Source organism: Aethalodelphis obliquidens, unplaced genomic scaffold (assembly GCF_003676395.1).
Source record: "Aethalodelphis obliquidens isolate GAN/ISIS:26980383/991018 unplaced genomic scaffold, ASM367639v1 scaffold5, whole genome shotgun sequence".
Lineage (NCBI taxonomy): Eukaryota > Metazoa > Chordata > Mammalia > Artiodactyla > Delphinidae > Aethalodelphis > Aethalodelphis obliquidens.
In genome coordinates, this window is record NW_020837949.1 from 57,973,994 (window position 1) to 57,998,789 (window position 24,796).

At 36.4% G+C, this 24,796-nt stretch overlaps 1 protein-coding gene across 2 annotated transcripts in view; it reads left to right on the plus strand.

The window, feature by feature from the left end:
- Positions 1-24,796, plus strand: part of PPP1R9A (protein phosphatase 1 regulatory subunit 9A) — a 323,063-nt gene that overhangs the window by 162,626 nt on the left and 135,641 nt on the right. For both annotated transcript variants that reach the window (XM_027102484.1, XM_027102483.1), the window contains exons 3-4: positions 7,996-8,128; positions 14,744-14,864. In XM_027102484.1, coding sequence (XP_026958285.1) covers positions 7,996-8,128; positions 14,744-14,864 — 254 coding nt within the window. The remainder of the gene's footprint in view (positions 1-7,995; positions 8,129-14,743; positions 14,865-24,796) is intronic.

Below are 24,796 nucleotides of genomic sequence, written 5' to 3' on the forward strand. Positions count from 1 at the left end.
TCCTGGCTGTAGCACCAAGAGCCTTTCATCCACACGGCTCAGAATAAAAGGGAGAAAAATTAGAAAGAAAGAATTAGTAGAAGTAGAAAGCAAGAAAGGAGGGAGGGAGGGAGGAATGAAGGAAGGAAGGAGGGAAGGAAGGAAAAAAAGAAGATAAAGTAAAATAAAATATAATAAAGTTTTTAAAATAATAAGTAATTATTAAGAAAAAAAATTTTTAAAAACGGACGGATAGAACCGTAGGACAAATGGTGGAATCAAAGCTATAGAGACAGAAGCATACACATACACACTCACAAAAAGAGGAAAAGGGGAAAAAATCATAAATCTTGCTCTCAAAGCCATCTCCCCAATTTGGGATGATTCCTTGTCTATTCATGTATTGCACAGATGCAGGGTATATCAAGTTGATTGTGGAGCTTTAATCCGCTGCACCTGAGGCTGCTGGGAGAGATTTCCCTTTCTCTTTGTTTTCACAGCTCCCAGGGGCTCAGCTTTGGATCTGGCCCCGCCTCAGCGTGTAGTTCGCCTGAGGGCGCCTGTTCTTCACTCAGACAGGACGGGGTTAAAGGAGCAGCTGATACGAGGGCTCTGGCTCAGTCAGGCCGGGGGGAGGGAGGGGCACGGAGTGCGGGGCTGGCCTGCGTCGGCAGAGGAGGGGCACGGAGTGCGGGGCGGGCCTGCGTCGGCAGAGGCCGGCGTGACGTTGCACCAGCCTGAGGCGCGCTGTTCGTTCTCCCGGGGAAGTTGTCCCTGGACCCCGGGACCCTGGCAGTGGCGGGCCGCACAGGCTCCCCGGAAGGGCGGTGTGGAGAGTGACCTGTGCTTGCACACAGGCTTCTTGGTGGCGGCAGCAGCAGCCTTAGCGTCTCATGCCCGTCTCTGGGGTCCGCGCTTTTAGCCGCGGCTCGGGCCCGTCTCTGGAGCTCCTTTAAGCAGCGCTCTTAATCCCCTCTCCTCGCGCACCAGGAAACAAAGAGGGAAGAAAAAGTCTCTTGCCTCTTCGGCAGGTCCAGACTTTTCCCCGGACTTCGTCCTGGCTAGCCGTGGCGCACTAACCCCTGCAGGCTGTGCTCACGCCGCCAGTCCTCTCCCTGCGCTCCGACCAAAGCCCAAGCCTCAGCTCCCAGCCCCGCCCGCCCCGGCGGGTGAGCGGACAAGCCTCTCAGTCTGGTGAGTGCCGGTCAGCAACGATCCTCTGTGCGGGAATCTCTCCGCTTTGCCCTCCGCACCCCTGTGGGTACGCTCTCCTCCGCGGCCCCGAAGCTTTCCCCCTCAGCCACCCGCAGTCTCCGCCCGCAAAGGGTCTTCCTAGTGTGTGGAAAACATTCCTCCTTCACAGCTCCTTCCCACTGGTGCAGGTCCCGTCCGTATCCTTTCGTCTCTGTTTATTCATTTTTCTTTTGCCCTACCCAGGTACGTGGGGGAGTTTCTTTCCTTTTGGGGTGTGTGAGGTCTTCTGCCAGCGTTCAGTAGGTGTTCTGTAGGAGTTGTTCCTCGTGTAGATGTATTTCTGGTGTATCTGTGGGGAGGAAGGTGATCTCCGCGTCTTACTCCTCCGCCATCTTCCCCTCAATCTTGTGTTTCCTTTTGACTAGCCTTGCTGTCTACCTCCCATTATGTATATTTATTTTTTCACTTCCTGTTCTTTAGTTATTCATGAAAATACTAGGCTTACAATTAGTGAAATATACCTTTTGTCCTTATAGACTTTGTCTTTAGTAGTTATCCTCATATATACCATGTATATTGTTCTCTGAGCTTCAAATCTTTCCTCTTTTCTGCCTTACTTACTGGATCAGTTGGTACACGAGTTAAAGATTACTTGTGTAATGTTTTATATTGTCTGTAATTTACTTCGTTATTTTAGCACACGTATCACCATATTTATGGTAATAACTTTGTTTTAGGAGCCTTTAGTTAGCATTCTAGGTATAACAATCATGAATCTTCACTCTAGGATTAGTAGTTGAAAGTCCCTAATTAGAAGTCTACATTCCAGCGATGCATACTTTAAATAGGAAGGTTTATTAATGTTGGGGATGTTACAAATAATTGGTGAAATGCATAGTGTTGAATATATGTGGATTGGTTTTAGAAATATTTTATGTAAATGGACTTTGAGTCAAGCAAGCAAAGCTTTTAGAGTAACACCTAACTCTAGTTCTCATTTGGTCCTGTTTTCTGAAATGCAGGATTCCATTGAGGGATCCAGTTAGAAAATTAGACACATCCTACTGTAGAATATTGTCACAGTTGCTTTAAGTATACCTCCATGCAGGTTACTTGTCAGAGTAACTAAAGGACAGAAATCTGAGACTTTACTGAGCTTGCAAGATAGAGCTGTGGGTCTTTTTCTTCCATCCTGCTCATCAATGTGTTTATATGCAGCAGAAAGCTCTCACTTATTTAGAATCTTTGGAGATTGCCAACGCTTACCCCCAAATGCCTGATAATTGTGCACTTCAGTTTGGCTTATGTCAATTTAGAACAAGAAGCTAACATACTCCCTGGCACACAGTAGGCAGTCAAGAAACTATAATTCTTATATCATAAATCAGTGAGGGACAGAAAGGAAACTGAAGTTTGAAGGCTGTCAGGATCCTCCTTTCTGAGGATGGTTTATCGCCAGATTTGTTTTTAAAACTTTAAGATATGGACTGATCCTGAATTCATTTTGACCTGCATTGACTAAAGAAAATGTGTCATAAGGAAGTAAAGGAAATAAGGTTTTTTTTTCCTTATTGTTGAAAAAAATGTTGCTGTTGTTTTGAAAAAGTGTTGGAGCTCAAACTACCAGAAATGTGAAAAAGAATGATTCTAGTTGAAATCTTATAAGCTAATTTTAACTTTATTTGTTTTCCATAGCCTTGGGTTGCTGGGTCAGAAATGTCATTGCTAACTGTATTTGTAAACTTGTTATCCCTAAAAGCCTTCCTCTGCTGCAAAGCAAGGGATATGGTCTTGTTTTGTTTCCTTTGATCAAGGAATAGAATATCACTGGTTGGCTCTGAAACAAGAAGTCTTAAACGTAAACATCCTTTTGTTTGCTTTTCTCAGTGAAATAAAGCAGGAACAATGTGAAGGTGACTGAACTAAATATATATGTTTATATCTTGAATGGCGTTGAATATTAGGACCCAGGATGCTGTTGGCCTTTAGTTTTTTGCATTGCAGTGGTATCATGATGGAGCTCTGATTATTATTTGTGTAATTATTCATATATATTTGTAGAGCAGTTATGGTAATATAAATAAAAATGATAGAACTATTATAAGAATACTGAAAGAGTCATGACCATATTGATGAAAGGGGAAGTCTTTACCTAGGTCAATTTTCCTTTCATCTCTGAGGTTCTACCTGATGAAGGCAAAACAAAGCCTGGCGGCAGATGATGAGCCATTGTGTAATGATACTGTATTGCTCTGGACACAGGTAGGGATTTTGGCAGGCCAGTCTACATTATAATACTAAATTAGTCTTGCAGATTTTTGTTCCAAGGGCATTAAGCATCATAGTGGATTAAATATTCAAAACTTATTTATAAATGAGAATATGAGGTGAGTGTAGGTATCTGGGGCAATATTGTTATCTCTCATATTACCTTGGGACAGCTTTCCCTCCCCTGACATTGAACCCAGCATAATTATTTGGACTATCTCATTTCATTCTTACAGCAACTTTATGCGGTAGGTATTATTATTATAATAGCCATTTTGTGAATAATGAAACTGAGGCTTAGAGTGGTTTTACAATTTGGCAAGAGCTACATAGCTAGAGAATTTAGGAGGTATTTAATTTAAAGTTAGGATCATACCAGTTGAGAACATATTTGTACCTATATATGTATATATAGAAATATATAAATAGATACAAAGGGATATATCAGTAGATATAGGTATATCTGCCATGTGCTTTTTTGGTTAAATAATATATGTATTTCAGAGACTTTCATGTCAGCGGAGATAGATCTTTTAAATCATTGCATGAAATTACATATTTGTATATATTGTAATTTAGTAAGACATTTTCTCTATCATTGGACATTTAGGTAATTTTCCATCTTAGGCTATTATAAATAGTTCTGTAATGAACTCCCTTGCACAGGTATCTGTGCACACCTGCAAGTATCTCTATAAATACTTAGGTATAGCGTTATTGGATCAAAGGCATTTACATTTAAAATCTTGATAGCTATTCTCAAACTGCGACCTTTTTCCTGCTTTTCCAAGTGTATTCTTTTTCCTATATCCTCACAAACACTGGATGTTGCAGTCTTTTTTTTAAAAAAAAATCATCCTATGGGTGAATATATAGTATTTACTTCTTGAATTTGCTTAATTTTTAATGAAGTTGAGCATCTTTACATCATTTATTGATATGTCTTTGTTGAATTCTCAGTTTCCTTTCCCCTACTTACAGATGTAGTTAAGTTGATAAAACCCTTTTTATATTATGAATATTCATATTTCATTTTGATATTTGGCAATATATTCTCCTAATATTTGACTTGTTTTGTAATTTCATTATGGTATATTTTGTTACCTAGAAGTTTTTAGCATTAATTTTTAATCAAATAGTTTACTCATTTTCTTTAGGATTTCTAGGGTCTTCGGCTTTTTGGGAATGTCCTCTCTAGCCTGTTAAACATTCTCCCATATTTTCTTTTAGCAGTTTAATAGTTTATAATTTTTGTTCTTAACCAATGTTAAGTTTTACTTTTTGTTAATCATATGAAATAGGAATCTTTTTTCATATGGATATCTCATTCTTTCCCTACTATTTATTGAATAGACCACCCAAGCTAATTTGAATAGAAAAGTAGAGGAGTGAAACAGAATAGAGTACAAAAATAGATCTGTCTTGGGGCAAACTGCACTGCCTTAATAAACTAAGTTTTATTGTATGTTTTGGTATCTGATAGGGTCTATTTCCATCCTTATTCCTTGTTTGCTAGCAGCTTGTTAGTTTCCATGAAAAATGTTAGTGGGATTTTCATTTTGATTGCCCTGAATTCATAAATTAAATTGGGGCAAAGAGACATTTACAGTAATTTAGGATCATAGAGGTTTTTACAATATTAAGGATTTTAATCCAATAACATAGTATGGCATTACACTTCTTCAAGGCTTTTTGAATTTTTCAGTTAAGTTTTATAGATAAAGGATATCCTTGCACATTTATAATCAGCAATTCTTGAGTATTTTATAATTTCTGATCTTTTCTGTTATATTTTCTAAAGCTATTCTGGGCTTTTTTGGTAGTTTTGAAATTCTGTTTTCACTGAACTCTTGTTCATTCTAACAGTTTTTCTGTTTAACCTCTTGGATTCTCCAGGTAAACAAAAGCTTAAATTGCAAATAATGAATTCTGGCTTTTCTGTTTCATGTATTTATAGGTTTTACCTATGTGCCCACATAATTTACCAGACTATGAACAAGCTGAAGATGAAAAGTATATTACATTATTTCTTCTCTACAGAATTAAATGGTGATACGGTCATCTGATTGCTACATGCCTCAAACATTATTTAAAGTACTGTTTTCCAATATGTAGTCATATAGTTAGTTTTCTGTTTGTTTTATTTAATTTCTGGTTATCCCCAAATGGACTTTATAAACCAGACTGATTGGGGAAGGACATTTGATAGCAGATGTGTGTGTATACACACAAACACATATACACATATATACACGTGTATGTATACACACATTTTTTAATTCATACATTAAGTTGGTAGCAAAATTGAGTTATGTTCCTGTATGAATATCATTTGAATCCTTGTTTAGCAATCATATACTTGAACCTATTAGCAGAAGTAGACAAGTGGCAAACATCAATGGAATAATTTCCGGTCATCTCTGCCGATAGTTTCCAGGACATGTACGTTCCAGATCCAAGTAACTTTCTTTGTATGTTGTTAAAGTTTGCTCCCCTAGGCATGCTGCACTGTGGTCCACTCAACTGTCGATGTTTTCCAAAAGATACAGATATAGATTTTTTCTAGTGTCTTATATTTGAAATATACATTCCACCTCTTCTACATTTGAATATGTGAATCTTTGTTTATTTAAGGTTCAACTCAAATATTTTCCCCTCCATGAAATTCATGACAATAAAAAAATTACTTGGTATATTCCTTTGTTACATCAGTTATCACATATATTTTAGTTTATTTTGATTTCTATGTCCCTACTGAGCTGTGAGCTACTTGAAACTGTACCTTCTTCAGTGTCTAGCACGATGTCTGGCATAGAGTTGATTCTTTGTAAATTTTTGATGAATGAATAAATAAGTGATTACCAAAACATATAAGGGAAGTGAAAGATCAAACAGGCTGTCTAAGAGAAAGTCATAAACATGACAATTTAAGAAAAATATTGGAAGGTTCTATGGAAGGGGCATAGGAAGCATATTTTATGAAAAGATTAATTTAAAAGGTACAAACCCCATAGTTTAGAAGTGTTCATTTTGGTGTAGAAATGTTTATTGTGTTGTAGGAATGTGGTAGAGACCAAGTGAATGGTACAAGGCTATGAAAACATGTTGAAATTCAGGAAGAAAAACAGTTATGCATTCTGGTACAAAACCTATAAATGATACGATTTTGAGAAGTATGTAGAATTAGGAACCACACTACATCTGTTTCTTTGTACGCAGTATATATTTCTGGTTTATAGGTTACCATATACAGCATGTAAGAGTTGCCAATTTTCCAATAATACGAATGTAAAGCACATCTGGACTAGCAGGGCCAGCTTTATAGGCAATAGACTTAATTTCTTTCATCTCTGACCTTCTGTCCTGCTTTCTATTGATGTTTTTATTATCACTTTTTAAAGTATATATTTTTAAAAACTACTCACTCTAGATTTGGGAGGACATGACAAAGTTTTGTCAGGCACAGTCTAGATACTTCATAATTGTTGAATTTAATTGAAAATGTCAGTTTTTATCATGCAAATTAATTAGGCTTGATGAATTATACATTTCTTTTTAAAAAATATTCTTCAGTGTATTAAGTGAGGGGTTGTATACCTATTTCCAGTTACTTTTCAAATAAAACAAATATTTCAGCAGAAAGAAGATGTACAGCTACATCTGAAGACCACATTTAGTAGTCTTTTGAATGATTTAGGTCAGAAAGAAAGAGCTACCAATATCCTGTTTGTTCTGCAGCTCTTGAGCAATATTTTGATAGTCATTTCATTAAAAGGTTCAATGAGGGCTTCCCTGGTGGCGCAGTGGTTGAGAGTCCGCCTGCTGATGCAGGGGACATGGGTTCGTGCCCCGGTCTGGGAAGATCCCATATGCCGTGGAGCGGCTAGGCCCGTGAGCCGTGGCCGCTGAACCTGCCCGTCTGGAGCCTGTGCTCTGCAACTGGAGAGGCCACAACAGTGAGAGGCCCGCATACCGCAAAAAAAAAAAAAAAAAAAAAAAGGTTCAATGAGGATTTAATTTATATCTACATGGAAGTAAAATGAGAGATAACAAATGAGAGCTTAACACAGCCCAGTACAGAATAGAAGTCAGTTTCAATGATTCTGTGTTTGAAATATAATTCTTATAAAACCAGCACACTGCAACATCAGGGCTTGTATAGGTCATAGCATGAAATGGGTTCAGTGCGGGTATTTGCTTCGGTAAATAAAGCCTGAAGATGCTTTACCTTAATTTTATTGCAGCTAATATGGTATACTCTGATTCTATAAAAAGTGATAAATGTTGCTAACCATATAATGTATTCTGTGGCTAATGCTGTCTCTCAAATTATTAAAAGTGGTACATTTTTTAAATTAGTAAGTTATTTTTATTCTGATTCAGTTTTCCTTTTCTTAACATCTCAGTTGATTTTATGACAAAACAGTTGTTTAGAAGAAATTCTTCGTACAAAATTTTTAACTTACGTAGTTTTGGATATGTAGCAGATTTTTTTTTTAATCAAGAAAACTGTCTTTTCTAGATTTTCATCTTTTTGTTGATATCTTACTACAGGTCTTCAGCACATACTCCAATGAAGACTATGACAGGAGAAACGATGAAGTTGACCCTGTGGCTGCTTCAGCCGAGTATGAACTTGAAAAGCGTGTAGAAAAGCTGGAACTTTTCCCAGTGGAACTAGAGAAAGGTATATGAGCTCTACAATGTTAATAATATTATATTGCTATGTTAATAATGTAGAAATGACTTTATTTTCCCTAAGTATAGCCTTTTTCCCCCCCCTAAGGATTGGATAAAGCTTTATTTCTCATGGAGGGTTTTATTTATTAAATTTCAAAAATAGTTTATATGAATTCTGTATAGATGGTGGATTGAAAGACTCCTCCCTTACGCACTCCACTGAAACCCATCTACTTTAGTTGGCTGGGTTGGCGACTAGGAGTAGGAAGGTGTGAGTGAGGTCTGATGTTTTCTTGGTACTCCTGCAAAGCGCTGGTGCAGGTGAGGAGTCCAGAGAGAGCTGCCATAAGTGAGAGCTTGGGGCAGGTGGTTGCTTTGGGGATTTTTGGTGGAGGGAGAGTGGTCATGGTTAGATTCTGCATGTAGTAGATAGGGGGAGTGCTGGGCCTTTAGAAAATGGTGGATTTGGGGAATGAAGGCAGTGGAATCCTCTTCATCTCTGAGGGGAGAAAGCTAAAGGAAAGCAGGGCGGACAGGAGCAGAGGGGCTTGCTCCTGATATTTCCCTGGAATCACAGACTGCCTGCTACAGTAACTGGGGACCTACGGGACCAGAGCCTGCTGTGTTTACCATCATAAATCATCACCTGGGAACTGAATTAGGACCTAATGAACAGAAAAATAGCACATCTCAGAGAGCTTTGGAAAAAAGCAGAACAAACAGATGACAACTTGAATAACAAAAAAACCCAAAGAAACCAAATAAAGATGTTCAAGTGTGGCTTTAAAAAGACATTCTTAGGGCTTTCTTGGTGGTGCAGTGGTTGCGAATCCGCCTACCAACGCAGCGGACACAGGTTCGATCCCTGGGCCGGGAAGATCCCACATGCCGCGGAGCAGCTAAGACCGTGTGCCACAACTACTGAGCCTGCTCTCTAGAGCCCGCAAGCCACAACTACTGAAGTCCACGCGCCTAGAGCCCATGCTCCGCCACAAGAGAAGCCACCGCCATGAGAAGCCCGCACACCACAACGAAGACTGGCCCCTGCTCGCCGCAACTAGAGAAGAGCCCGCGTGCAGCAGTGAAGACCCAACACAGCCGAAAGTAAATAAATAAAATAAATAAATATATATATAAAAAGACATTCTTAATTAAGCAAATTAACAACAAAAATATTTATTTTAAGATTAAAAATTTCAGTGGAGGAATTGAAAAGGTTATTGTTGAGACTCAAATTGGTTATCTAGAAGGTCAAACATAAGAAATGTCCCAAAGTAATTTTCAAATTTTCAAACAGAGCAAAAAATCCAAGAAAAATCATGAAGGAGACCTAATATATAAGTTGTAATAGAAGGGGAAAAGACAGTACAGGACAAGAGACATATTAGACAAAATAGAAGAAATTTTCCTGAGCTCAAAATATATCTGAACCTCATAATTGAAAGGTCCTAGCCAATTTGTTGCAAGTGAAAGGACTTTAAAAAAAATTCCCATACTCAGGCACAGCCTGAGAAAATTCTAATCTTCAAACATAAAGTGAAAATCTTACAAAATACCAGGCCAAAATCAAAGCAAACAAAGAAGCAAAGGTACTTGCAAAAAGGTAGTTATTAGACTAGCCTCAGACTTCTTATATGTAACCCTGGGAGTGGGGAGGTATGTATGATTTCACACACCACTGAGAAGAAAAAGGATAATGATCCAAGAATCCTTTATCCATCCCAGAATGTTTACCTATCCTGATGAAAGAAAGAAATGTGCTTATATGTAAGGACTTAAAGAACATATCTCCTTCATAATTCTCAATTAGCAAGGAGGAAAAGAAACAAAGAACAGCTTGTTCAACACAGCAAATGTTAGGGAAAGAGAGTTGAAAACTATGTAAGTATTAAGCATAAAATTGCTTGGATGAAAAATATATAAAGAATACCAATTATTACACTAAACAACATTGGCCAATAATTGTTCCTATAAAAGACACTTTCATTTGAGGTTAAAGAGAATGTAAGAGTGAAGCTTACACTTTTCATCCATTTAAAAATGTAAAAACCATCCTTAGCTTATGGCCCATACAAAGACAGCTGGATTTGGCTGTGGGCCATTGTATTGCTTACAATAGCAAAAATGAGGGCAATCTGAGTAGTCATCAATGATAGGAAAAGGTATATAAATTGTAGCATATCTATAGTAAATATTACTCAGCAGTAAAAATGAAGGAGCCACAGTTCCATGTAGCAGTGTGTTATGATTCTTACAAACATGAAATTGAGGCGGGGTGGGAAGCAAATCACAGAAGAAGCCATTCAGTACAATTCCATTTATTTAAATTTAAAAGCCAGGAAAAATTAAACAGCATATTCCTTAGAAATACACAAATAAGTAGCTTTAAAAAGTAGTATTAAGAAAAGGGAGGAATGGTAGCACCATGTTTAGGATAATGGTTACCAAAGGAAGAGTTATGATTTCAGGGAGGCTCACATTAGTGGGCTTTTGGAGTATTTGTAATGTTTTCTGTCTTTGTTAGTACATGAATGTTTGCTTTATTTTTGTTTTACGCAATGTTTTGTAGGTAAATGTTTTTATAAACTCTTTTGTTTGTATGCTACATTTCATAGTAAAAGTTAAACTAGAAAAATTAAACTAGAAGAGAACTAAACGAAGTAGTTATTTTTAATTTTTTGAGGAATCTCCATACTGTCTTACATAGTGTCTCCAGCAATTTACATTCCCACCAAGAGTGCACAAGAGTTCTCTTTCCTCCCCATCCTTCCCAACACTTGTTATCTCTTATCTTTTTGATGATAGTCATTGTAACAAGTGTGAGGTGATATATCATTGTCATTTTGTAGCTATTAAAGCTGTAAAAGTTGTATTATAGCTATTAAAGATACAAGATCTGAGCAAATAGATATTCTGTATTCTTGGATGAGAAGACTCAGTATAGGAAAGTCTCTCCTATTCTGTCTTCTATACCCATAAATGAATAAATAAATTTAATGCGGTTCAAGTAGAACTGCCATCAGAGTTTCATTGTTAGAGGGGATTGCATAATACAATACTAAATTTTATATGGAAAAATACAGACCTAAGGGAAGTATGGAAAAGAATGTGAAAGGATTTAACTTCCCAACTATCTGAATGTAACGTGAAGCCTCTATAATCAGAACAAATTGTATACATATAGCAGTTGATCAGTGGAACAAAATACAAGGTCCAGGGAAAGATGTTAGTGTGCATGAGAATTTAATAACATGACACATAAGATACTCTAATTTAGAAGTGACAGGGTGCTTTACAAATTGTTCTGGCATAAAGCATCTATCTGAAAGAGTATTAAGTTGGAAAACATCATTTTCATTATATCATATATAAAAATAACTCTATGTGAATTAAATAATAAAATATTAAAAATGACAAAGATATTTGATGAAAATTTATGTCTACATTTATCATCTGGGCTTGTGGGAGGAGGGGCTTAACCAAAATGGAAAATCAGAAATTATAAAAGAAAAGATGGACCAATTTACTCATCCAAAATTTTAAACTCTTAAAGGCAATATTGTCAAACAAAGCCAAGAGATAAGTGATACATTTGAAGGGGGAAATATTCATCATAGATGACATGGAGTTAATAGCTATAATATTCTAAGAGTCTTCGGAAATGATGAGGAAAAAAGAGTCAGGCAAAACTCATTAGAAAAATTGGCCCTTTACTTCAGAGGAAATCTAATGGCCCAAGTTCATATGACTACAAGCTCAAATCTCACTAGCAATGAAGGGAATGCTGAACTAACATGAGATTTTTTTTCCTGGCCTCCAGAGGGTGGTGATAACATCTTCCTAACACAGCCTTATAGTTGTTTCCATCTTGCCCTGGCTGCTTTGCATACTTAGTGCTCTGCCTGTTCCTAGGAGAGTATATACAGAGGAAGACAGGATGGCTGCTGGGTTCTTGATGGTGCAACCACAAGAATCAGGGCCTTGAAGTTGTGGCTTGGACTTCACCCATGCTTGACATCTCAAAGAAGCTGTACAGAGATTAGATTAGTCACCTGGTCTCTGTGGGTTGATTGTACTCTTTCTTTAATTTTCCTTCGGTTATCACCATGTCTTTCACGTGGTCGGCAATGGGATTGAGGATGGCTCAAGCTGATATAATAGTTTTGCCCACAGTTGGGTTTTCAGCTTTGCAAATCTGAGTAATTTTCCAGTTAGAGCATCAAGAGGAGCTATGGAAGGAAAGAAGATAATTTTACTAAAGCCTGAGTCCAGGCAGGGAAAATGGATTTAAAAACTCAGATATAATTTTCATGCAGGTTATTTGCAGGAAGTAACTATTATATTTAATGGCATGATAGTATACAGAATCAACATTTGAGGGGAGCCCTTTCGATATACTGAGTATGGGAACTCAACATTGGCTTGACACGTGATAATTCATAATGAAGAAAAAGTCCTATAAATACAATGAATATGAATAAGAATTCAGGTAACACTTAATACACACCAGAGATTTCATACAGGAGAGAAATCCTATGACATTTTTCAGTGTGGAAAAGTCTACAGAGATCATCTCTTAAACTACACAAGAGCAAACACACTGGAGGAAGAAAAAAAACTTCTTTGAATGTAAACACTGGGAAGGCTTTTGGTCATCATTCATCCCTTTATCAACATGAACAAATTCACACTCTAGAGAAACCCTATGAATATGATGAATATGTGCAATAATTCAGCAATACAGCTAACCTTCATATACATAAGAGAATTCATGTGGGAGAGAAGAAACTTTATACATGTGACCAATGAGGAAGCGCCTTCGCACAGATCTAACCTTCATGTGCGTAAGAAAACTCATTCTGGGGAGAAACTCGAAAACTGTAATGAATGTAGGAAAGTTTTTAGCAGGAGAATGCCTCTTGATGAACATGAATATCTATACTGGGGAAACGATTAGAATGTAATAAATATGGGAAATGGCGTGTGCAAATATTCTAAATGTAAGGAAGGAAGGAAAGTCTCCAGTGATCACTCATTTAGTCAGCAGTTTTCACACTAGATACCTGTGCCTAGAATCAATGAGGACGTGCCTTCAGCTGGGGATCACATCAAACATTTCCTCCAGGGAGAGCACTCTACATAGCTTTCTTTAGCACACAGCTGAGCAAACACATCACTTTTGCCAAATGACATACTTTTAAACATATGTAGAATAAAGATGTAGGATTATGAGTTGTACTTAGAAATACTTAAAGCAGAAGCTGGCAGTAACTAATAATCAATGAGATGAACCTTATTCAAAAAATTACTAGTTGAGGGCTTCCCTGGTGGCGCAGTGGTTGAGAGTCCGCCTGCCGATGCAGGGGACACGGGTTCGTGCCCCGGTCCGGGAAGATCCCACATGCCGCGGAGCGGCTGGGCCCGTGAGCCATGGCGGCTTAGCCTGCGCGTCTGGAGCCTGTGCTTCGCAACGGGAGAGGCCACAACAGTGAGAGGCCTGCATACCGCAAAAAAAAAAAAAAAAAATTACTAGTTGAGAATACTTAACAAATTAAAGGTTATTGCTAAAAAGGCTTTTAAAAGCATCAAGTATTCTATTGAGCACATGAGCCCGTTTTCCTTTAACACTCCACCACTGCTGACTAGCTAATACCATCTATTTTTTATGCAGCTAATACACCATTACTATAAAGACTTTGAGACTATCAGAAAATAACTTTGAATGTTAACCAAAAAATGTGGAATGCGCATAGTGTATCTTTTATTTCATTAATGTTAAAATATGTGTTCACAGAGAGGAGAATTGGAAATATGGATTTGTAAGTGAATTAAAAAACATGTTTGTCAGTATTGTTCAAAGGGCCAGTAAAATGGAAACAAAAGTGAATGCCTGTTAGTAGAGAAATGGTTGGATAAGTTACGACAGCTTCTCACCATGAAATATGCATTATAAGTGATTTAAGGCTATGTAAGTTGATATCCATGCGGTATCATTGGATTAGAAAAGTAAGCTGCAGAGAGAAGTAGGTATAATATGATCTTGTTTGTGTAAAGAAAATAAGAAGGAAAATTAAGCCATATATAATATGTATATTTAATTATATGCATATAATGTGTATATTGTATCTGATGATACGTTTATATGCTTGTATAGTAGGACAGAGGAAAGTACTGAGAGACACATACCATCTTATTAACATGAATGGGAATATGGACCAAGTAAAAAAGAAAAGAAGACCGCATAAATAAAGGGGAAATTCCAGATATATTATGATCACATTTATTTAAATAATATATATATATATGTTTGAGGATGTATGGTCTGTGCTTAAAAATATTATTTAGTCAGGCAGATTGATTGCTCAGTAACCAAATTATTACCTTTTTGAGGGATCACAATGGAAGAGCCACTGGCAGTAGTAAAATGAGACTAAACTAATGAGCCTTTTGAGGGGTCTAATTTGACATCCTTGCTCCCCAGCATAGAATAAAAATTCTGTCAGAGGAAGCATATCAATATAGTTCACAAAGAACAAAATTAAAAGCAGCAAATAGATCTCAGCAGCTAATTGTGGACGAGTGTAAAACTTAGGTTGTTTCATTTTTTTTTCCGTTTTCATAGATGAGGATGGACTTGGTATAAGTATTATTGGAATGGGTGTTGGAGCAGATGCTGGACTTGAAAAGCTGGGAATATTTGTCAAGACAGTGACAGAAGGTGGTGCTGCTCAGCGAGATGGCAGGTAAGCCAACTACTGTTGTTAATAACTCAAATCTCCTAGGAAATGTTTCTGGGAATTTCTTTCAATGGTAGCTTTCTTTTGACTTTTTAGAACAGAATTTCAGAGTGTGTCTCAGATGTGGAAAATGTTAAAACACTTGAATTACTTTCTGATTTGCAGGCAGAATACATTCCTTTAATGTATATTAGATAAATAGGTGGATGGATCTGTTATCTGTATCTGTCTACCTTTGTATCTATCCATTCATCTATCTAGCCAGTGGAAGGTGAGCAGAATCATGGGTGTGTATCATTTAAGAATATGTACTGTGGAGATCAGCATATAGTTTTCACTTCAGAGGTATCAAAACAAATAATAGTAGTTCTGGCACTTCTGAAAATGACAGAGGTAGGAGGGAAAATAGGAACTAATTCTGCAGTGATGGTAATTCTGGAGATAAGTGTCTCTCAAAATGTGTTCTGTCTAAAAACACAGGTCCTTGAGTGCCACCTAAATCTGGAATTCAAATCTCTAGGAGAGGGTTAAACATCCACCTTGGGTAATTTGCATGCACACCAGAGCATCAGATGGGCATTGTTTTATGTCTTAGCTTTCATCATCTCAAGCTACAAGTATCTTTAAAGATTTGATTAATCCTGACCCTAGGCTCCTGATGCATCAAGTTGGGGCTGAAACAGAAATAAAAGTAGACTCAAAACTATGAGTGCCAAATTCAAAGAAATGTCATCTTATTTTTTTTAGGAACATTGAATAACTGGCTTTGATTTTTTTCAAGGTTTAAGTATGTATCACTCAACCAGCTTATCCAGAAATAATAAACCATGTTGAAAATCATTTGTGAACCTCCAATGAGACCAATAGTAGTATTATTTGTTTCATAATTTTAAAAACATATTTATATACACAGATGTTTCCCAAGAGGAACTAAATTGATTTATTTAAATAGAAAGCCACACCTTCAGTACCATCTCTTTCTATGTGGTTAGGGACCACATCTTAGCCAGTAGCCTTATTTGTATTCCCGTAACACTTGAACAGAGAAGGTCTGAAATGAATGTTTTGAGTGAATGTTCAGCTGAGTGAATGTTTATCACACTTAAAACAAAGAAAGTGAGATATTAATATTTTGTGTTTAAAAGTAATTTATTAAGTCTTCCTCCTTTTCAAAGTAGTTAAGGAAATAACCTCTTTGCCCCTTCAATGAATTATATAATGGTAGTAGTAAATATTTCCTATTATTAATTTAGAACCTTTCTTCCAAGTGAGCTAAAATTTGTTTGTAAAATCTGTATCTTTTCTCTTCATGCTTTGTGAAAAACTTAAGTCATTCTAAAGTGATAGGAAATAATTCTTACTGTTAATATTCAAACATATTAAATTATTATAAATCACCTCTCAAGTAAATGAGCCACAAAGCCAAGCCAAACTACAAATTGATTAAAAAGCAAAAAAGAGAATTTTGTATTCATCAGTTAGTCAATTCCCATTGTTCTAAACTCAGAACTATTTGTTTTTCTGCCCTCATTTTTTAAATTAGGTTTGTTTTCTATTAACCTATTTACTGATTTGTTCTCCCGTGTAGTTATAATATTTACACTGATATGAGAACTTTGCTTTATCAGTCCCAGTGTGCATTTCCTCAATCCTTCTAAATGAATGTTTACCTAGTACAGTAATCCTGCTGTTGTTATAATAGATGCTTAATAAATGCCTCAGTGAATATATTAAAGAAGACAACTTGACGTAATGAAATGAGCAGAATCTTTGGGATCATGTGACCAGGAGTCTTAATTTCATACCCTCTACTTACCAGCTAAGGGATATTGAACAAATTACTTAATTTTCAGGTTTCTACATTGCAGGATTTTTGTATGCATTAAATAAGCATGTATAAATAAAAAACCTTCCACAGTGCTGTTTGTGTATGAAGCTGTTCTTGACTGAAGTAGGCATAAGCTTGAAATTTATTAAAAATAGTTATTATGGGAAGTCTTATGAAAAACTATAGAAAGATGTATGAAATAGGTACAGAATCATAAGATTTTGGAGGTCAGAGGGACTTTAGAGATCTTTTCCATACTTTTCATTTTATATGAAAATTGAGTGTGTGTGTATTTGAAAATAAGTGGTCACATTATTACACCTATGGCAGTGTTCACATCTTTTATTGGGTTGGCCAAAAAGTTCATTCGGGTTTTCCGTAAGATGTTATGGAAAAACCTGAATGAACTTTTGGGCCAACCCAATAAATTATTACACTATTATTACGACCATTATGGGTATGCTCATTTGCACAGTATTTTAATGTTTGCTATTTAAAAGGTATCAGTATTAAAAAACTACAAATGGAACACTTGGTTGCTGCCTCCAGTCAATAATTTTTTAAAGTTTTGTTATGTATACTTACTGATATAGAAAGATATTGTATTAAGGATTTACAAAACAGTATGATTAGTATAATGCCATTCTTGTGTGGATATGTTTTCTATTCTTTTCATCACTCCCCCCACCTCGCCCCCATCTCTCTCTGTCTCTCTCTTTTTTCTCTTTCTCTCTCTCAGAAAACCTGGATTTAATATACACCAAAGTGTTGAATGGCTCTAGTCTGTGTTTCTTTTTAAATTTCATCTAATATGGAGTATTTAATTTTGTATAGAGAATATGTAATATTTTATATATTTTAACCTGCAACTAAAATTAATAAAGTTATCACCATGTGGCCTTGGGAAAGTTACTCTTCAGACCTTAGTTGTGGACAGAATTAAAGTTCTGGGTTAGATGTTCCTTTTAGCTTTAAAAGATTGAGTCTGTATTATAGCTTTCTGGCTTGCTTCTAGCTTCTTAATAACTCTACTTAAGAAAATGATTTCAATTTAATCTCAGATTTGGGCAAACTTCCTTCGAGGTATGTCAAATAAACAGGTATATAGAGAAATTCTTTTCTCCCTCCTCTGCCCGTCCCACCCACAATACAAGAAGCCATTTTTGTTGTGTTGCTTTTACCCCTTCCAAATGTCTCATAAACTCATCACATTTTGAGTACTTCTAAAAATTTGCCATGGATATTTATCTCCAGTCATCTAGTATAGTTAAAAAGTTTTGAGTCTTCCTCATTATTTGATATGATGTCTTAACATTCTAAATGTCTCTTCACATCTGTCTGTATCTTTTCATATGACACCTGAAACGTAGGGGGTGCTCAATAAATATTTGTTGAATGAGTGAATACCTGTGCTTTAATCTCTTTCAAGACATTTAGTACTGGGACCTAACATTTTTCTGTTCTTTTCTTCTCCTCCTTTTTTTTGGGCTACTTTGCCTCTTATAGTTTATCTTGTAATTTAGCTGAGTGGCGTGATAGCCATTTACACTTTCTGTGTTAGTTCTAAATTTTTATTAAAATAATACTAAATATATTAACCATTAGTTTTTGCTGCCATAATTTTATGAATGTACACAGGACACTTTAACACACTAATTATTTCTCCAGTCCTCTTTAATGAATCTATAAAGCAAAATGAATTTTATAATAACACAACTGAAAACGCTGATAGTAGAATAAATCATGTGGATGGTAACTGACAAAAGATATTAATAATGCTGGGCTAAAGAGGCAAATTGAAAATGCATTTAAAATCTGTTTTGTTTCTGGCTCCTTGTGTTTGTTTCTCAAGCTTTTGCTTGAGAACACTGTCATTTTAGAACACTGTCCTGTTTATTTTTCAGTTTTTTTGAAAAGATAATCAAATTTGAACTTAAGGTGCAATGTAGTTTATCCTCATTTACGTGTTGGTTTAAATGATTTTAATCATTTTGGACAATCTTTCAGGTAACACTAACATATAAAACAGATGAAGAATCCTATTCTTCTGCTTACCCTGCAGCAAACTCTCCCTCCTTGCAGGACCTGTCTGTCCCCATGAGGTATCCTCAAGCCTGGGACAGCCCTGAATAGGAACTTCTGTTTTCATGTGTCCATATATCCTAATTCCTTAGTCAATGGTTTCCTCTCTGCACACACACTCTTTTGTCACTCTTCTAACTAAGCATCTTCACCCCTTAGAGAGTTTTGGGATATTACTGCTCTGATATGTATTTTCATATGCATTTAAAACTTTGCTATCTAGCATTTTGAGGAAAACTCTATGTTGTCCAGTGTTCATTAATGTTGCTCCAGCTCGTTTCCTTTTCATTCATCCTTGGTTGCTTTGTTGATATAAGCCCTGTAAGGTAGGATTTTTGTTTTTGTTTCCCCATCCCAGATACATCATGTCAATAAATAACTGCCCAGTAACATTAAACAAACTCCAGAGTACTCCAACTTAGATATTTTTACTAGCCTTACCCCCACTGATTCTGGTTTTTAGATTCAGAATTGAGGGATTTCAGAAATATCAGACTGAGGTCGAAAAGCAGTCGTATTGCACACTTGTGTTTATGAGCACATGGAAACATTGAAGAAATGGCCAGGACTAGATGCCTTTTACAAACTAGCCAGCTGCCTTCCTGTAAATTCCATTCCAGTAGACAGTGTTTCCAGGGGAAAACAGGCTATTTCCTCTGCTATTCTGGAAAAAGTTTGGAAAGTCTCTTATCTGTATTCTTTCTACTCTGGGGTGGTCTAATGCAGAGAGCCGTCCATTTAATTTTTTTTTTTTTTTTTTTTTTTTTTTTTTGTGCGGTACGCGGACCTCTCACTGCCGTGGCCTCTCCCGTTGCGGAGCACAGGCTCCGGACGCGCAGGCTCACCGGCCATGGCTCACGGGCCCAGCCGCTCCATGACATGTGGGATCTTCCCAGACCGGGGCACGAACCCGTGTCCCCTGCATCGGCAGGCGGACTCTCAACCACTGCGCCACCAGGGAAGCCCCGTCCATTTAATTTTTACCACCAGGACTCATCCTTTGTCTTTTCTGTGCTTCTGATTATGAACCAAGATTTGAGAGGTATTATCAACTACTACTAGTGAGATTGCATCTAAAAGTTACCTTCTCTCAGGGTAAGAGATTGAAGCAAAGTAGGTATCAGATGCCAGAAAACTTTTCCCTACCGTAATAACCACTTATGTAGTAAGTACCCTGCTGGTTCATGACCTTGTGGTTTGTAGGGTCAGTCCATGGTAGCAGTAACCCTGAACAGGTGCCCTTTTTAGTAACCGATATTATTTACTCCTATCACCCCTGTCCAATCGTTTCTATGTCTCCTCCTTCTTCTGCTCATTTTTACAGTTTCTTGAGTTTGTCTCCACATTAATCACCACACAACTTACCTCTAAAAAGTAAATTGAAATGCCCTTCAAATAAAATAGCAAACTCTGTAGAACTTCCCTCCCTCCCTCCCTCCCTCTCTCCCTCTTTTCTAATTTAAAGGTGGCTTTTATTTCCTTGTTTTAATTTTGTATCAGATTTTCAAATCCATTCTTTAATGAATGTATCACTTTGAAATGAGAAAAAAAGTTTTAAAAATTAATACCCTTTTAATGAAAATAATAATCAAATAATATTGAGCTCTTTTTCATCCCCTTAATGCTTGCTGTATTAAGGCAGGCAGGAAGAATTATGTAGGATCAGAAACCTGCAATTTAATTGTGGGATGCTCCTTTCTTACACTGGGCTGTGAATGCAGAGAGCAAATTCAGTCAAATGTCTGTTGCCACTCTTCCTGTTGCATGGAATGCTTTAAAGCTCGACTATCTTCTTGTCTTCTCAGTGACCAGTACCAGTGTTCTTTTTTTTTTTTTTTTGGCTGTGTTGGTTCTTTGTTGCTGCGTGCAGGCTTTCTCTAGTTGAGGTGATGAGGAGAGCGGGGGCTACTCGTCATTGTGGTGTGTGGGCTTCCCATTGCGGTGGCTTCTCTTGTTGCAGAGCATGGGCTCTAGGCGTGCAGGCTCAGTAGTTGTGGCTTGCGGCTCTAGAGCGCAGGCTCATAAGTTGTGGAGCATGGGCTTAGTTGCTCCGCGGCGTGTGGGATCTTCCAGTACCAGGACTCGAAGCTGTGTCCCCTGCATTGGCAGGCAGATTCTTAGCCACTGCGCCACCAGGGAAGCCCAGTACCAGTGTTCTTCATTCCTTTGTGGAATCCGTATTTCTAGCTAGCATCACTTTTCTTCTCCCTGAGGGACATCCTTTATATCACCAGGTCTGCTGGTGACGAATTCTTTCAGCTTTGTTTATCTGAACAAGTCTTTGTTTCACCTTTGAGTTTTTAAAATATATTTTCTCTTTGTATAGAATTCTAGGTTGACAGGTTTTTTTTTTCCATTTAGAACTTTTCCCAGATTTTTTTTTCTAATTTTAGGCTCATGGATGTGCATGAACATAAGGACATTGACACAGATGAATTAAGAAAATTAGGAAGTGCTATAATATAAATATCAATATTGTTTATTTTCTGCTTAAGTTAATGATAAGCATTGTAAAATTTCTATTGAAAAACAGAAGCCCAAAACCATTTGTATGAGTTCTCCCATCCGTTACATTTTTGAGAAAATGTCTTTTTGGCTTTGGGTTAGAGATTATAGATCTTTGAGTACAGAACCTTTAGTGTAGTTATTTTATGGTTATTCACATATGCATCTTTAATAAAGAACAAGGGACTATAATGCCTCAGTCTAGAGGAAAACTTTTTAGACTATTTCCACAGTCACTGTAAAATGCCATCATCAGTTGTCAAATAAGCATGTGCTAATTTTAGAGAACATTTTAGAGTTATAAATGTAATACATGTTCATGGTTGAAATTTTGGAAAGTGTAGAAGAACGTAAAGAAGAAAATAAAAATCTCATGTAATCCCACCATGTAGAGTTGACCACTCTTAAAATCCTGCTGGTGAATTTTCTTCCAGAGTTTTTTCTGTACATATGCCTTTGTTTACTTACTTAACAAAGATTAAAATCAGTGAATATATAGCTTTATGGGGTTTTGTACATTTTATTCATCAAGATAATATTTGTTGAGTGCTTACTGTATGTCAGGCAATATGCTGTGTTCTTTATATTTTGTATCTTATTTAATCCCTCTAATAGCCCTGATTAAATACATAAAATTATTGTTATTTCTGTTTTAGATATAAGGAACAATGGCTCCTCTTATATAGTCACGGGAAATAAGTGGCAGAGCCTGGCTGTGAACTTAGGATATCTTATTCCAGAGCCTATGCTTAAATAATATGTTATACTATGTAACATTGCTAAATACTTTTGTAACAATAGAATATATCTAAGGATATATTATGCTGTAGTATTATATATATGAACCATTTATTCATATTGTTATACTAGTATGTTGTTTCAAGGTATTGATCAGGTTAGCATTTTTATATAAAAATCATTGTGAATATCTCTGATTATTTCTTTGAAAGTACTTCCTTGGAGCGGAATTACTGTGTCAAAGTGCATTACATTTTAAATGCTTTAGAAACACATTGCTAAACTGCCCTTCAGAAAGGTTGTTCAATTTGTATTCCCCAGGAGTGTGTCGAAGAGTAATCTACTGCACGCTTAAGATTAAGATTGAATATTGTGTTATAAAATCTTGAATAATTTGATAATTTCTTGTTTTTGCATCTTTTAAGATGTTTACTGGATGCTTGTATTTCTTTCTTTTTTTATAAATTATTTTCAGTGTGCTTTTTTCCTGTTTCTTTTTTCACAACTGTGTTATCATTTGTTCTTTTAATGCTAATCTTTACAAATAAGTGGTCCATACCAACTGGCTTTACTTCTTAACTGTAAGGAACTTTCTCGTCTACTCCTCCACTCTGATAACAAAAATGATCAAGTCCAATAAACAGATTTAAAGTGCAACTTTAAACTTAACACAGTAAAATTCTGCATTTAGTTTTGAGCCTTAATGTTCTGTCAAATTTATTGCTTCAAAAATTATTTACCTACTTTTTGAGATATTTAAGTAACCTTTTCTTAGACCTAATCTTAAACTTCTCAGTGTCATTATAGTCATTTATTTCTAATGAGATCCATGTCCCTTTCCTTGATTTTTTTGTTTCTTTGTTTTTGTTGGGGTGTGTGTGTGTGTGTGTGTGTGTGTGTGTGTGTGTGTGTGTGTATGTATGTTTGTGAGAGAGAAAGAGAGGCTTCCCAGGTTCTCCTTCTATATAGATACTCCAGTTTTTCACCCTGCATTGTAAGAATGCTTCTCTTCCAAGCTGAGCTTCTTGACCTCATTTTTGTATTCAGCCAATGAACTGATTTTTTTAAAATGACTACATAAATTACTCCCGAATTTGTATCCCAGTCTCATTGCATGTAGACCTATTCATTTATTTCACATATATGTTATTTTTATCTCAAATTCATCATAAAAGAAATTTAATTCCTCTTTTCCTTATTCTTTTTTCTTTCCCTTGATATGAACAACCTGTGTTTTCTGTGTTGATTCTGTTTTTCATCACTTTAGATGTAAACTTTCTAGTCATCTTTTATTCTTTCATTTATTTTACCCATTAATATTTTATTGTATTGTATATTTTTTTTCTTTGGAATGTCCCTGAGATTCTTCTTTTGTGTTCATTCTCTGGGCCACATCTCTGGGCCAGGCCTTTCTCTTATTTCTTGTGTCTGTGGGCTTCTTTCAGCTGATCTTTCCCATTTTATCCTTATCCTTGTCCCAAGATTATTCTTCTGCAACTGTCACTTTGTTTGCGCAGCCCTTTTGAATAGCAGCATATAGTTGCTCTACATTTTTTACCAGTCATAACCCAGAATCTTGTTGACATTGGATACCAGTGTTATTTCTTAAGTACATACTCTCTACTTTACTCAGGAAAAGTACATTATTGTCTCTGTTAGTTTCCTTCCCCAACCTCCTTGCACATCTGAGTCAAAATAATAAGTACTAAATCTACAGTATATTAAGGCTGTATGATATGTCAGTTACTGCACTAATCCTTTTACATATGATTTTTGCTGATCTTTACAACCAGCTTACTTGGTAGTTATAGTAGACCTTCTCTATCTAAACTAAGGATTAATTGTTTCAGGAATTCATAGTTGAAGAAACTTAAGGTTTTATAGAAAACAGGATTAAGAAAACTGTGGTGTGAGGTAAATGAGTGAAAGCATATAAATAAACTTTTGCTGAAATAAAAGAATCAAAATGCATTGTAAAGAAAGAGACTATCAATTACACATTTTAAAATTTTGCTGTAATAGGTATAGTATCATTAATTTACATTTAATATTTTGCATGCTACATACATTTAAATAGGATATCCCTTTCTAACCCCCATCCAGTATCAGGAAAATGGTTGTAAGTTTGTTCTACCTTATTGGTAATGGTGTGTATTTTAAGTGGCATTTTTTTCCCCAATCCATCATCGTTTCTTCAAATACTCATTGCTTTTCTGGTTTTGTAAATTTGGAGTTGTTAACTACCAAGGTCTGGGACTCTATAGCTCAAGCCATCCATCTCCCTTATTCATTCTTAACTTTCACTGTGCTTACAAGATAGGAGACTAGGTCTGGGTTTACTTTACCTCAGATTTCTTTCTCTCTTTCCAAGGCTCCTTTGCAGAAACTTTCACTCCCAGTCTGCCATCTACTTTCTCCTTCTTTTCTTTTTCTATCTTTCAGTAATTCCTTTCTGTGTTTCTCTACATCACACAAATTTAACAATATTAACAACATAGAGATGAGCAGTCGGGACTTCTTTTAGATTATCAGTAACTGAAAGCTTTGGGATTGAAATTTAGATCTGAGCGTTCCAAGGTTCAGGTTTTTTTCTTACTGCCACATTTCCTTTCATCCTCTTCACCCTACCCAGAATCATATTTTTCTCAACATTTTATTACCTTCTACTTCAGGGCTAAGCTTAGTATCCAGTTCCTCAATGAAACCATTTAACTGCCATAAGTTGAGCCCAGCTGAACTCTTGGCCTCTGTACCCTTAAATGTAATAGACTGTAGCACATGCATT